The 16,053-nt window shown below is 44.7% G+C and overlaps 1 protein-coding gene across 1 annotated transcript in view; it reads right to left on the bottom strand.

The window, feature by feature from the left end:
• MTHFD1 (methylenetetrahydrofolate dehydrogenase, cyclohydrolase and formyltetrahydrofolate synthetase 1) overlaps positions 1-11,997 on the bottom strand; it is a 41,951-nt gene extending 29,954 nt beyond the window's left edge. Inside the window, exons 1-5 of the mRNA XM_080346159.1 lie at positions 11,867-11,997; positions 3,452-3,536; positions 1,123-1,182; positions 557-610; positions 47-183 (exon numbers count right to left, since the gene is read on the bottom strand). Coding sequence (XP_080202285.1) covers positions 47-183; positions 557-610; positions 1,123-1,182; positions 3,452-3,536; positions 11,867-11,907 — 377 coding nt within the window. The 5' untranslated portion in view covers positions 11,908-11,997. The remainder of the gene's footprint in view (positions 1-46; positions 184-556; positions 611-1,122; positions 1,183-3,451; positions 3,537-11,866) is intronic.
• Between the last annotated feature and the right edge of the window lie 4,056 nt (positions 11,998-16,053).

Here is a 16,053-nt window from a genome sequence, read left to right as displayed (position 1 = left end):
CTTTCTGGAGAAGCTGTCATGCTCTCCAGAGCTGAGGTCAGTTTACCCATCTACATCCTTCTCAGGTGCAACAGCATTGGTTATTTTTTCTGTATTGATGGGTTTATCAGAGTCAAGAGGCAGCTGCACTATAAAGCCATGAACAGCCGGGTCTCCATTCAAAGCATCAATGTGCTTGAGGACCTACAACAAATAAAGACCGAAAACCTAATGGCTGATAAACCAAAATATAAGTGATGCAAAGCAAAAAGCACCACCCTCTCTGGATTAACAGACACTCACAATATGTTTAGTTTTTCCACCCAAGAGTATAAACAACTCACATTTTTTATTTTCAGAAAAATACCTGTTAAAGTCTCTAAATTTTATATTGTAGTATTCTAGCTTTTTTTAAAAGTAAAAACAAAAAGTCTCAGCAGGTTTCAGTTCTTTTTTCATTCGTTAATATCTATGGGCAAGCAGTCTTTTTTAACAAAATGAGAGGGCAAATATAAATTAATCTCTTGAGCTCAAAACCAAAATTATGTATTTTTTCCTTATTGGCTGCATTACTTACGTCAGCTTCTGTTGCTGTGTTGGGCAGTTTTATGTGATTGGCACTGATCCCAATCTGGAAATGAGAATACCAACAAATTATCTAATTTCTGAATTGACATCAGAGATTGATCTGGCTATTCTCTCAGTCCACCCCAGCCATATCTACACTCTGTCATATTTCCTTGCTTGTCTCCTGTTGCTACAGTCCTGTTATTTGGAAGTATCATAAATGAAAGAGGGTGCTTTGCATACTTACACTGGCCCATACTTCAACTGTCCTATTCACCTTTTGACTTGAACAATAACAGGAAAGCCAGAACAGCAGCACTTCAGACACAGGTAATCTACGAGATGATGACACAAAAAGTGGCACCAACCACGCTGTGTTACCTTGGTACCCCACTTGGCTATGTGTCAGGTTATACACCTGTACTGTTTCCTTACAACAAAGAATTCAGGCCAACGTTGGTTTCTCCAATATGGGCAAAGCTTAGACAGACCTACTCAATTTGCATCTGTTTCTTCATATTCAGATTTAACCTACTGTAGGAGGGTAAAAAGAAATATATAGAGTTTGGGCATCACCTCAGCAGCAGTTTTCAGCTTCACTTTAATGTAGAGGTTCGAATCATCCCGATTTCCAACCTAAGGATGAAGAGACAGAATAGAGATCCAGTCACAGGCTGAGATGGGTTTAACCCTTAGTTTCCTTGGCACTACACCAAGGAGACAGTAGTATTTTAAAACACACTGACAGAGGCTATAAGTAGCTGGAGCTACCAGGAAAGTGTTCTTTCAAGAAGACAAGTTGTCTGATCTGCTGCATAAGCACTATTTACACCTGTTGAAAACCTTAGCAACACAGTGCTCTCCAAAGCAGAAAACACTGCCTGCCATCTCATCTGAGGAAGTTAAATCTCTAGCTAATTACCATGATCAGCAGGTGCTGATAACATTCAATTATCTGATTAAGGCTTTCAGAAAAGTTGGGCCTCTGATACTCAGGAATCTTAATTTTAAGCACATATTTGTGCCTTGATGGAGAGATTTCTTCCAGTGCTGTTTTGAACCCTGAGAATTTTTCTGCCAAACAAAAACCAGCTAAACAAGAACAATGTGATGCACAGAGAGCAGCAAGTGGAACAGTGTTGGGTGCTTACAGTACAACTGCATTTCAGAAGGCTGCTTACATCATCCAGAATGTTTTGTTAAAGGTAATATTCCTAGTAACCATAACAAAATGAGAGACAAACAAGAAAAAGCTGATAAGTAAACTCTTGAAACCCTGTTCCCTCATATTTGGGAGCTACCTCTGGTTCCCACACAGATGAAAAGCTGCAGGCATGACAGTGTTACCTATCACCCAACACACACTGATTCTTCTTCTCTAGGGTTAGACAAAGGCACTGTCTCCCCTTTAAAGTCTGCTGGGTTTAGGATAATATATGTCTCATACAGGGCAGGAAAGAAAGAAGAGAGTGGGCATCAGGAGATGTCGGCAAACAGACCATATATATTGTGCAGAAGAGAATATTCCTGACTACAGGACAAAAAATAAGGATTAAATGTTGTATTCTTTGAGCTCAGAATACACCAGATACCTCCCAAGAAAACAGCACCTGTTGTGTGGGGTGCTACATATCAGAAACAGCTAATTGTCCTGACTTAAATGAAAAACAGACAGCTGAGAATATCAGTATTGGGAGATGAGCTCCAAGCCCAGACTGTTCGGTAGCTCACCAAAGCATCAGAGAGCCAAAGAGCAAGGAGGTTGTAAGGACTCTAAGGCAACCCAAGACTGAAAACAGGCCAACCAAGAAAAAACTCCAGTCACGCTACAAGGCAGCAATTTTTGAAGACATTTTACAAGGTCAGCAGTTCAGCAACTTCCATCAAAGCATCCCTTACTAAATTTAAATAAAAGACCTTCGTCCTCCCTTCTAAACGCCCAAAGACAAGTCTTCTGTAGAGATGATCTTTTTAAAGCTAATGGAAAAGAAAACTAGGCAAAAAAACCCCAACCCAAACCACAAATAAATTTGTTCATGGCATTGAAGAGGAATGTGGCCTTTGTGTACTATAGTGGTCTCAGAACTGGAATATAGAGACAGGCATCAAGAGCTCTTCAGGAGCCCAAAACATAGAATCCACTTCTCTAAGCAGCTGCCTACAGTCCCTCAACCCTTTGTGGCCACACTGTTCCTTCCCATTACATGACACTTGCTACTGATGGTCACCTTCTAATCTCAGCACAAAGAGTTTCCATTTTTCACAGCTGCAAGGAAAAAAAAAATCACCTTAATTCTGCCAAACACAGGCCAAACCCCTGTACTGATGAGAGCTTTTTTTTCCTTCACAAATGTTTCTGTGTAGACTCCAGCACTTAGACTTCTGCCAGACATCAAATTCAGCCATGGGATTTTGTTCCATCCCCTCCACTCACAGTCTTCTTGGCAAAAGGTGGTTTTGCTTGGTTTCCCCCCTTTCCTGTCCTGCATCTCTCTCCATGTTCTGTGTAATAAACACCTCATTCCAAAGACTTCTGGTACAAACACATCTCCAAAAGCTGATAGAATTTGGGGCTCACATAAACGCAGAGACTTTGACTAGAGTCTACAAGCACTGGCTTCCTCTTAAAAGGCAAGAAGCCTGCTTTCACATGATGTTCAAACAGACAACTGCAAGGGTCTGATGAAATGAAACAAACAAACAAAAAACCCAAACAAGCCAACAAATCCAACCAACCCCAAAATGTTTCTGTGCCCCAGTACTTGGGAAAAGACATCACAGAACTGTGTTACTACCCCACATTGGGCTCTGCTCTTCTGTCCCTTATAAAAAGCTACCATCAGCTGTGCTTACCATTGCAAAGCAACACAGATTTTTCTCTAGTTGTCATTAAAGAAAACAATACCTGCAAAATCGCGAGTCCTGGTGTAAAGCCTGGAAATTTCTGTTTCATCTCAACTACTTGCTGCTTTAGTCTCTCTCTCACTTGCCTGAAAAGGGGGAAAAAAAAAAAAGTAGAAGTTAACAAGGAGCTGAATTCTCACACACTGATAACTCAGGAGTTGAAAAGATGACAAATGTGCAGACTGGCAAACACATGCTTATGCCTTGAGTACGCAAGTCTCAGCAATCTCCAGATAAGATTAATATCTCTAAAACACTAAGACACTTTGAAAGTTTCATTCACACTTTTTTTCTCTTTTTTTAAAGTCCACATTGTGCTTCTTCACCCTCCTCTCCACGGTCTCAGTAAAGCAATGGTACAAAACTCAGGTCAAGTCTTCAGTGAAGACAAGTTTAAGGATATAATTACTAAAATATAATTTTGAAAAGGGAGCACGAGAGGATTTACTGATTAGTTAATCTAGCTCAGATGTCAACTCATATCCAGTTTACTATGCGATGTTTTAGAGATAACAGGTACCCATCACTGATAAATACAGCTCAAAGGCCACTGTCACCGCCCTCCCCAGCCTTGCACTCCTCTCCAATTTCTCAGCCACTGTCTGGCCCCATGTACATGATCTTTCATCAGGGAAGGTGGTGGGGAAGAGGTCCTTGTGACAGGCCCAGTGTGCTCTTTTGAATTTGAAGCTCTGCTGGGTGCAGACCCAGCACCAATTGCTCTGTCTCCCTGCCAGAGGCAGTCGGGACTCAGAGAGAAGAACTGATCAGTTGTGCTCATCTCATGGGCTCATGATGCTGGAAGGACACTGTGGCTCTTCACTGTAAATGTAAGAGATACTCAGAGGCAAAAGCCAGGAAAGCAAAACTTGCAGGACAGTAGAGGCTTGACAGGTCTGTCCTCCTCCACATGATTTCCAGCCCGCATCCTACCTGCTATTCTCAAAGAGAAGACAAGGTGCTACCATCATGCTTCGCAAATTTGCCCTGCTCCAAACACCCTGTAATTTAAAACACAGATGTTCTCCTTGTGCTCATTTACCCTCAAATCAATGTCACAAGGTCTGCTTCTTCTCAGGTGGAAACAGACTTCCCAAACTGGAGAAGATGTTGTTGGTGCCAGTTCATCAAAAACACAAACAGCAAGGGTATGGGGACAGAGCAGGAAGCTGATGCCAGCTGGGAGGCTGCAATTCCTTCCATACAGGGAAATTCCAGCATGACAGTGAAGCCAACTCTGCCCTGCGACTATGAGCTCCAAATCAGAAACGCCAGAGGCAAGAAGGGAACGTGGCTCTGCTGCAACCCAGCAGCACTGATCCCAGGGGACACTGCAACTGGCCCAGCCAGAAGCAGCCCTGAGGCTGTCCCAAGTCCCATCTCGGGGGAATGACACAGACTCCTGCTTCATCCCAAATCCTGCATCTCTCCTGCTATATCCCGAACCATGTGGTCAGATAAATTCTGCACCTGAAGAGCAGGTTGAGAGTATTTAGAGGTGTTTGTGTCTGGCCAAGCTGTTCAAAGTCTCTGAACAAGCTTTGCTAAAAGAGGTTGTTTCCACCCTTACTTAAAAAGCAGCAGTTCCTAGGCTTCCTTCGGCTATCACCTCTGTAAAAGCCTTGACACTAAGACTGGCTGAGGAGTTCAGAAAACAGTGTCACAGCAAGCCTTGTCCTAGCAATTCCTCATGCTCAAGTGACAAGTTCATCTGCCATGTAGCAAAATCACCAACTGCATCTCCTTACGCTCCAGCTGTAAGCCCCAAGGGAAGGCACCAAATGTGCAGCTGCAGACACAACAGGGCCTGAGCTCACAAGCAGCTTGTAACAACAGCACAGCAATCTCAGAGAGGGTCAGAAACCCGCTGTACGTGGCCTGAGCCGGTGCTGCAAGCCAGATCTGCGAGGGACCTACTTCTGAGATCAGCCTCCTCAGTTCCATTAAGGAAGGCACAGCACTGGTATGTGGCCTGCAAACAAAAGACATGCAAGCAAATGTGAAATGTATCATAGGTTATGACCTAGAAAACCCTTCATAAGGGACAATCAACTGGAACAGGTCTCATGTCTGGGTTTTACTTATAATCCAGTCTTCTCAGCAGAGGAGAAAACAGCCCAGCCAAGGGTCCAGCTTCCCTCTGTCCTCTGCAAGGCAGGGCTGTGGCACTTTCACCCCCAGCATCCGTGATTGTTCACACATTATGTTGCTGTCATTTTCTGTAATTAGGCACTAGCTCACTTCCCCTTCAGCTACAGAAGAAAGGTAACACGCACAAAGTGGTGCTGCTGCCAGCGCTGATTTGCTTTAGAGACTTGAATCAAGAAATCACTTGTTAGACAGCCACCTAGTGTTAAGTACCACTGCTTTCTAGCTACCAGAAAAGCCACAGTTTGAGAGAAAACTTAAGGAAAAAAAAACAGTTAAACGCTTGCTTTAACCCTTCAGTCTTACATATACATTACTCAATAAACTTTGCAAGCCAGCAACTATTTAGCAACAGTTTGCAAACTTCTATTGTGGACTTTAGTTCTCCACAGTGACAAAAGTTCATATTGATAAACCAACACCACTTTTTATTAGCTGTATGCCTTCAAATGTAAATTTGCAATTGCACATGGCTGTTCCTGCAAAAGCCTTCCCTCTGACGCTAAGACCCCTCCTGAGACCACATTGTTCCACAAATTCACACTGCAAACAGAAGCGCAGGGTCCATACAGGTCAAGGACAGCACATGGCTCTAAGCACACAGTCCAAAAGCCAGCTATAAAGATTATTAAGAAAATCTGTTAGCCTTTCTTTCTCTAGGCTGCAACAGTGAGCTAAATTTAAATTTATTAAGTTAATTTCCCAGAACAGCAAAGGACAAACCACACTCCTTCAGCTCTGCTGTGAAAGGAAAGGGAAGCATGGCTCCCACGGCAGTGTCACACCTATGGGATTCTGAACATGCAATGGCTCAGGTGGACAGAGGACACATCGCCATACTGAATCATAGAATGGGCTGGGCTGGAAGAGACCCTCAAAGCTCACCCAGTCCAACCTCCTGCCATGATCAGGTTGCTCAGAGCCCCCTCCAGCCTGGCCTTGAGTGTTTCCAGGGATGGGGCATCGACCACCTCTTTGGGCAACCTGGGCCAGTGTTTCACTACCCTCATTGCAAAAAACATCTTCCTCAGGTCTAATTTGAATCTCTTCTAGTTTAAAACCATTACTCCTTGTCCTATCATAACAGGCCCTTCTAAAATCTCTGTCTCCATCTTCCTTATGGGCCCCTTTGAAGCACTGAAAGGCTGCAATAAGGTCTTCCCAGAGCCTTCTCTTCTCCAGGCTGAACACCCCAACTCTCTCAGCCTGTCTTCACAGCAGAGCTGTTCCAGCCTCTGATGGTTTCTGTGGCCCCTCTGGCCCCTCTCCAACAGGTCCATGTCTGTCCTGTGCTGAGGGCTCCAGAGCTGGATGCAGGACTCCAGGCGGGGTCTCAAATGAAGATGACCCCAAGCTGTGTTTCTGTCCCTTCTGTGAGTAACAGAGCTCAGGGTGCACATAAATATTGCTAAATGTATGACCTGGTAAATACATCCTTCAGTGACAAGGATGCTCTAGAAGAGGCCTGTCTCCAAGGGTTCAGTGTCACTGCCTGGATCACAAATTTCCCCATGGTCTCAGGAACATGCATCAGAAATGCTCTTGCTGCAGCTCTACAGAAATGGCCATACAAGGCTGATTATCTTCCCCAGGTCCTGCACTACCTTGGTCAGAGCTGTTGTCCTTACAGCCATTCCTCCTGGCAGCCTGCTGTTGTCCCTATGACAAACAGCTGCGGTGTGGAGAGACAAGCTTCTCCTTCTCCAAACCACCATGGCACCATGTCTGTGGTAGCAGACTGCGAAGAAGCTGCAAACATGCCACAAAACATTCTCCTGGCGCCCCAAAGAAGAGACAGAAAGGGATCTCTCCAGGTGGGAGTCATGGCTTGGCTGTCCCAGTGGAGTGTCCCTGGCATGGGAAATGATTTGGGAATGTCTGCCTGGATGCTGCTGGACATTCAATCAATGGTTCCAGTTGAGGGAAGACACTGTTTAGAGAACAGTGCTGGAATCTGTTCATGAGCCTCCTGCCCTATCACTGCATGATCCTGACACACCACCATTGCCTCATGGTGGAACTGCCTGTTTCCTTCTATCACTTCCACACTCCCATGGTTTTTAACCACTCTTTTGGTTGGTTCAGCTCAAATACTCATGTGAGCACTCTTCAGGACAGATAGATGCTTTTGTTTTGTTTTGGTTTTGTTTTATAAGCTTCTTCGTCATGTCCAGAACACTAGTCCAATAAGGGCCACAGAACAGCTGAGCTGAAGAAGCAGTCATCCATAGGGGACAGGACAGGCAGCATTTTAGGAACTTCTCAAATGTGGCTGGCTGCCAACAGAAAAACAGAGCTTAAGTTTCACACAAAGCTGAGTCTTCAAAACTTCCATAGGAGAATTTGCCCCAAATATGAGTTACAATACCACAAACTGTCACAACCGGCTTCCCATGCTGCAACAACAATCACACCAACCAGGTCTGCATCTCAAAATAGATACCACACCCAGCTATCAGGAGATTTAATCAGAGGACAACACAAGAGAAATAGATAAGGACTTGATCCATGTTTGTGGGGCACTCCAGACAATACTCTAGTCCATCTCTGTGACGGTCTGTCTTCACAAAGAGTGATATCAAGATTCCTTCTTTCCACAAAGGCAGTCCCCTACACATTCTTTCCCTTTGGACCCCCCATTTCCATGTTACCTAGTGCTGATATGCACAGATCACAGCAATGTGGCCCTGTTGTCCATCAGACATTTTCTCCTAGCTTGTAACCTCTTTGGAGCAGGGTTCCATTTTCAAATTCTGTGTCTGTATAGCACCTGACACAGGGGGTTCTTGCTTATATTTGGGGCTGCTCGGTGGCACTGAGCTGTACTGGACCACACAGAACACTTTAACTTTGCATAGCTGCAGTGTGGTACCTTCAGTGTCTGCCTGAAACATTCTGGGTAGCGCCCCGGAAATGACATCTCATGGACCAGGGAATTTTTTAAGTTCAGTTTCCATAGGAACTCCAAAAAACTTTTGAAGCCCAGTCTGAAAAAGTGTAAGAGTTGTCTTTACTGCACTGTTGACTCCAGTTCTAAGTTTAGCCCCATCATCACTATATCCAGTACTTCAGAGGTAATTTAAACTCAAAGCACTACCTGGCCCATCCCTAGGGGTGGCAGGGGTGTTGAGTCCTCCCTGCCATCACAACTCATCAGCCAACTCATCCAGACCAGGAATGATGGTCCATTCCTGGTGCTAACAACCAATCCAAACCAAGCCAAGGGTTTCCAAACCTGAGCCACTTCAAGTGATAACACTCTGGTCACTGCAGCAGACATAAGCTGTAAAGAAGAGCCACTAAGAAGTTTTGCCCCAAGTATCTATTTCAGATACAGAAACAGAGTATTTTTATTTTAAGGGAATAATAGTGACAAAAAAAGGGCTGAGAATACTGTATTTTGATTCCCCCCCAACCCTCCATATTCTGCATACATAAACCGCTATTTCTGTGCCTCTTATTAGTCATTTATTGTACCATTACACAATAACTCACCTTTCGCAACTCATTTGCCAATAAGGGAAATTTAATTTGCAGCAAGATCTAAGGCTGAATTACTAAACCACCACTCAGAGAAGCAGAGGAAAGGCACTCGGAGATAACCAGACAGCTCAGGGTGATGCATAACCCACCCAACAGTATCTTTCACAGATTGTCCAGGTATAACAGGTCATTTCTACAGAAAGAAGCAGCCTTAGCGAGAGAAGCATTAACACAAAAATCCAACATGCATCATGATCCCTGCTGCCCTGTATATTCTCCTTCCCATCCACGACATAACAGCATTTCTATCCTCACAGGTAATATTCAAAGCCACTAAAAATGTCTATTTTCCTTCATACCTTTCTGAGCCTTCCAAGACCTTCTAGGTGTGAACTAGCTTTATCTCCTCAAGTTTATTTATAGAGACAAGGAAGCTCTCTCCTCTCTCTGAAAATATTTATTCTTTTTACACATTTCACAAAAATAAGAATGCCACTGTCTACCTGATTTTTGTTTAAGTAACTGGCACAGCTCTGAATTAAGTATTTTTTTCATCTCTCTTTGGGGAAGAGGTGCTTGGTGGCAGGAGAATAAAGTTCACAATACTGAGGAGTTCTGGTTTAAAACACACACAGAAGCCCAGAATTATGTAGTTGGAACGATACTTGATTGATTCACCTCATTTGTTAATATTTGACTGACTTAAAAACACTTCTCTCATTTAAAGGATAAAGTCTCAAAAAATGCCCTCTACAGGATAGTAACTGAAAACATTTTGCAGTTGATGTAAAGTCAGAAACACTCCCTTTCTACAACAGGCAATTCAGTTGAAAATTCCTAGAAAAACCACATGCCTATCACTTCTGGGGCTGCTACCAGACTCTTGGCCTCGAGATGAACTCTGGACAATGAGAATTCTCTGGACCAGCACTTCTCTAGAGGGTCTGGAAGGAAGGGATGGGTATCTGCAGGGTGGATACCCCATTTTCTCATGCCTCCTTCAAGTATTCCACTAGGAAAAAGCAGAATTACTTAAGGCTCATTCTTGTGGAGCACACAATGGTTTTGTTATACCGGACATTAATACAGCAGAAATAAAGGAACTGAAGGAGCACAGCTGTACAGCTGCAATTATATTTCCATTTTGTGCTGTCTTCACATCAACACCTGATGCCTTTAGAAGACAGGCTTCAGCCAAACACCTCAGAGCTGTGCTGGAAATGAAGCAATTCTTTCTCCTGTGTGTGCCTTTGAAAAGCTTATGTCTCTTCACAGGCATTTGCACATCATGATGGTCCTCATCTCTGAAAATCACGGCTACTATAACAGAGAAAACAAACAGAAATTTTTTAAAAATCACTACTGTATCTATAAATTTATAGAAAGTGAGTAACGCAATATGCACTGCCAGGGTAGCTGGAAGTTTTAAGGTGAATGCTCACAATGCCTCCAAAACACACTCACTGTAGACAAGCTAGCATCTTTCCGGATTTTTAGTCACTCTAAAATTGCAATAATGTGTAGCTTGATAGGAACTCCTACACTTGAGGGGCACTTTTTATACCAGAAAAAAGGAAACCTGCAAGAGGCAAATCATGTAAATACCACCAGCACCACACACAGGCATTGAGGAGCATGCCGGCTTCAAGACTCCCAAAAGCAGAAGGTGTAAGGAAGCACACAAGACTGAGAGACTGCAATACGCAAGTGGTACTGGTGCAAAAATTACCAGGTAAAAAACATGCAAGCAGCCTTTCATCATGACTATTCAGATTCAAGACGCATTAGGCCTGCGTTTTAAAACTGCTCCACTGATAAACAGATGTACATATGTCGTATATGAATTCAAACTTAGACTTGCTGTCCAAATTCCCTGGTTGTAGAGAGGAGGTACCCAACAGACATACCTAAGCAAACCTTGTTTGCACTGAATAGAACAGAAATGTTACTCTTTGCTAAACACTGCATTTTTCTAAGGTTAGTGACATTCATTTAGCTTTCTTCCGGTTATGTATATATAGCAGCAGCAGGAAAAATCAGCAAACTGAAAGACACAACGCAGGGTCACCTACACTCAGAGCTTGCCGGATACATAAAAGCTGAAAAGCACAGGAAAGTCTTTTCCTTTAAGGCCTGCCAAATCTTTCAAATACCTTCAGCCGGACACCTGTCATCATTCATCTTGACAATACCCAGCACATGTGTTAATTTATCTTGTTTTAAAAAGGAATGACCAATGCCTGTACAGCATGAACACACAGACCATACCTAAAGCACAGGTTCCCAACTCCTGCTCGTAAAGCATCCCCAGAGCACGGCACAAATACACCAAAACTCTAAGCCAGGCAGTCTCTTCACACCTGCCTTGGCACTTCGCACAGCGACGCTGAAGGATCCCAAACCACTCTATGGGGCAGATGCTGGATGCGCACACACTGCGTGGGCTGCTGGGGAGCGATGCAGCCATGACAGCACTTTTTCTGGAGGTCTTTAATACTACCTCTAATAACTACCTTGAATAACTCCCACAGTTTCCAGCCAGGAGGGGGTGAACTTCGAACTCAACGCAGTGAAAAAGCTTTAGGCTGCCTTCAAATCACTTCATAAAGGCGACCGAACCAGAGCAAACGCCACCACAGCCCCATGCCCCGGCCAGGACGGGGTCCCGCGGGGCACCCCCCAGCCGCACCGGGTTCCCTCCCGATCGCGTCCGCCCCGCGGCTGCCCACAGCCTTTCCCCGCCCGAGGAAAGCCCCGCCGGGAAGGCCGGCCCTGGGGTACGTACTCAGAGACTATCTTGCCGCTGAGGATCTCGGCGGGGGCCATGGCGAGGGCGGGCAGGCAGCGGAGCACAGCGGGGCTGCCTGCGCGTCTGCGGGACGGACTGACCCCCAGCTGCCCCTCTCCGCAACACACGTGGCCCCAAACTTTCGGCGGGCGCCGGCCCCACCGCGCAAGCGCTGCCCCCGCCCCGGAGGAGGGAGGAGAGGGGCACAGAGGGGCGGGCAGGGGCTCCCCTCACTGCAGCGGCTTGGTAACGGCTGCACGGCGTCTCCTCCCCTGTCCTTCCCGCCGGCCTGAGGCGCCCGCCTGCTGAGGGGAACGCGGCGGAAGGGCGAAATGGCGCCGAAACGCTTCATAGGCTGCAGCCCCGGGCTTTCCTGGCGCGCCGCTCTGCGGAGGAGGGGGCTGGGCGGGCTGCAGGCGGAGGGAGGGGAGGGCGAAAGTCGCCTGCGGAGCTGGGGGTGCTGGCCGCCGGTGCGGGGGGCTGGCGGTGCCCGGCCGCTGGTGCTGGGGCACTTACCAGCCGTGTCTTTGTGAAAATCGCAAATCAGTGTAAGAATAATTTGTGTGTTTTGTGTCCTGGGGTAGCACTGCAGTGCCATTGAGAGATTAATTCTTCCACGTTTCAACACATTTGTCCAATATAAAGTCACCCAACCACTGGCTAGTCAGTATAGAATGAGGGCAGTGAAGGAGAGGGTGGGATTGTGGCTTGAAGTCCATAGGAGTTGTCAGGAGTGAGAAACAGGTTCCTAACAGTCACCTGGGAGGGATCTACTAGAAGCAGGTAATCCAGTTAGGGCTTACTCTTCTCTTTAGTGACCAATGACAGAACCTGAGAGAATGGCAGCAAGATGTGCAGGGGAGGTTTAGGTTGGACATTAAGAAAAGGCTTTTCACCCAGAGGGTGCTGGACACTGGAACAGTCTCCTCAGGGAGGTGTTGTGGCCTCAAACCTGACAGTGTTCTGGAAGAGACTGGGCAACACCTTCAGACACATGGTGTGAACTGTGGGGTTGTCCCGTGCAGGGACAGGAGTTGGACTCAATGATCCTTGTGGTTCCCTCCCGACTGAGGACATTCTATGATGAAGTGTGGATTCCTGTCAGGAAGCTGCTCAGGTCAACTCAGTCCTCCATATGTCCCATTTTTTTTTCATAACCAAGGCTTTTCCTTACTCTGCAGGCTAACACAGACATTTTAGGACCTTGCTTAGAGAGTCAGCATTCATTGGTTTTCTCACAGATCCAGCAAAGTAGTGATTAGGGTCCAGCCAGAGCTGGAGAAAAGCTGTTAAATGTCACTGAGACAGACTTGCTCAGGCAAGATAGTGCCACGACCCAGCGAAGTTAAGGAACTCGTCAGTGTTACCTGTTATCCAGCACATGGCTAGAGAACGGGTCCATGATTCAAGAAACCGATGATACAAAGATCAGGGACAGGGAACTGGGAAACTGATGATGGGGTGGACCTGCAGCATCAGGTTGTTATTGGGGAGTAGCAGCACGTTCTTGTGCCTGTAATAAATCATTACTTACTTTTCTGGGATGTACAGCAAAGAAACAGGATAACGCCACGGCAGATCTACAAGCAATGGAGAACAGTAGCTGGGTGCTACCACAGCAGTGCTCTCACTGAGAATTTGAGACTTAAAAGGCCTGTGCGAAGTGCTTTCATGTAGATTTTTGCTTGACGTAGAATGCAAAGGTTTGGAAGTGCTTGTTCCAAAGAGTTTGCTAAGAAAGAATTCAATCCTTCTCCTCCATAATGTAATCAGTTCACAAAGGGATTTGGGGAACTGTCAGATTTTGAGAAGGGACAAGTGTCGGCCTCGCAGCTTCTGCTGAGGGCACGAACTGTGAGGACAGAAATATATGGGCCCTTCTGTTTCAGAAGCTCAGAAGCCTTAGGGTTGCTTCTTCAGCATTCTAGGAGGGCAGTATATATTATAACCAGTTCAAAACTTCTCTGAGGATAATGCTTTTCTTTGTGTTTCCTTTCATAGCTTAACAAGGGATGTCTTTTCTGCTTTCTTTTCTGTTCAGAGGAAAGCTTCTTACCTCAAGTAGTTAAACCATTTTAAGTTAACAACATGTAATTGTAGGATTAAAGGTCAGAAATTTATCTTTAAAACTGCCTTGGAAAAGAGGGAAAACTTTGCATTGTGAGATTTTTATATGCTAAATTTTAAAAAGCTAGAAATAACTACTTTTTCATTGTGTATTCCTTGTATTTCCTGGAACATTCCAACAGGCAGTTGCAGTTTTACACAATCAAAACTGAGATTATTCAATTAAATGAGAGAAGGGATTTTTCTAGGCTGCTTAAAATTCTGTGCCTTGCTTGTTTCCTCTCTTGCCTTTATCTGAGGCTTGAATGAACTCTTGGGGGAAAAAAACAACACAAAAAATGTGTTTTTTAAAAAAATGCAAAAGATGGACTCCTTCAGTGAAGGACAGGGTAAACTCCTAGAAAGAGTGTTTCCCAAAAAAGCTGTGGGTTCCTACCCAGAGTTGGTAACTTGCATGATTTGTATGTGTGATTAATATCAAGTGCTACTTTTCATAATGCCCCAGCTCCTAAATAAATTATGTCTCATGATTGCAGGTAAAACTCTGAAAATTACCTGAGTTTGTTGTAGAGTCTAAAAAATAGGAAAGGAAGTAAAAATAATGCCCAAGAGCTTCATCTATTATTTCATTATTTTTGAGCCAGATTCTCATTTTTGTGAAGGGACAGACTCATGAATTTTAAATGCTTATGCCATAAAATCAGACTAGCTAACCTCCTTTTATCCTAGCAGGAAGTTCTTTAGTATTTCTGACTTGTCTCATGTGGCGGTCAAGTACTAAAGCTGAGATTGTTACTCAGAAGTTGTGTGTGTTACGCCTTTGTGTAAGAATGTGTTCTTTAACATATTTATTCTTAATTGTCACCCTGAGGTTGAAATACTGGAAAGGGGCTGGGAAAGAAACAGGAAAGGGATTATGATGTGATGAGAAATGGCTGAACAGACCCTTCTGCTCAGTTCATATCAGAATAAATCCAGCAATAAAAAAGTTAAAGCTTCTATTCGTGTATAGGAAATCTCAGAGAAGAAACACAGTGGCAAAGGAGACAAACACTGTGAAAATGTTTACAAAGTTGACAGCAGTTATCAATGTTTTACGCTTTCAGTACAATTCTTCTGACCCAATTGATGCAAAAGGAGAGAAAAGCTCATGCTATGATAACAGTTAGCTCTGAGCATAGTCTGTTTTGTACCAAAGCGGCCTTTTTTTTTCTTGAAGAGGATAAAAGCAGTTATTTCAGGACAGGCTGAAGCCACAGAGGAAGAGGGACCTCTGTGTCCCGAGTATTGCTGCAGACAGTTGTTCTGCCCTGCTCACCTCCCTGCCAGGCATCCCTGCGTTTGATTTGGCAACTCCCACAGCTTGATTGTTTACCTTTGCATCCACCCCCTCTTACCCAACGTGTCAGAAGTCATGGAGCTTGTTCTTTAAAAGAGCCACAAAGGCTGCAAAGTGCGTACAAGAAAGACTTTCGGTGTTATTGGTGAGCTAACAGCCGTGCCTCTAATGGCACAGGGCCCCAGAAGCTGCAATTTGTTATGAGAAACTGACCCCAAATCAGCAGACTAATGAAAAACATTAGGCTTTGCATCATCCATTAAGTGGGCCAGTTAGGATAGGACATTGTCTCCAGGAAATGAGGAGGAACAGAAAACTTGGATTAGCATCATAAACCTTGGTCAGAAAAGAGATTTTTAGAAAGCCTGTCTCCTCAAGGTTCCTGTTCCGATGGCTGAACTAGCAGAACAGGGACTTGGAGTGTTCCTCATCCCCTTCAGTGCAAAGGCAGATGGAATAGTCAAATCACTTCCAAGAGCGATTTTGACTGCAAGTAAGTTATTTTCTATGAAGCAAGTGAAGGGTACTTTTCATCATAGGTTTTTCTGGCAGGGAGGTAAAGCTGGTTCTGTCCAACAGAGTGACAGTAAAAACAGGCCTCTGAAGTGCTTTTCTGACCCCTGTCTCAAGCTTGCCATTCACTTACCTACCATGCAGGAGTTTTTTGGCCATAGTTTAGTTGATAGGACAAGAAGAAATGGCCTCAAGTTGCATCAGGGAAGGTTCAGATCAGATATTAGGGAAATTTTCTCCATCAAAAGGGTTGTCAGGCATTTGA

This window comes from Nesoenas mayeri (genome assembly GCF_963082525.1).
Source record: "Nesoenas mayeri genome assembly, chromosome: 5".
Classification (NCBI taxonomy): domain Eukaryota; kingdom Metazoa; phylum Chordata; class Aves; order Columbiformes; family Columbidae; genus Nesoenas; species Nesoenas mayeri.
This window is presented reverse-complemented; position numbering and strand designations above follow the sequence as displayed.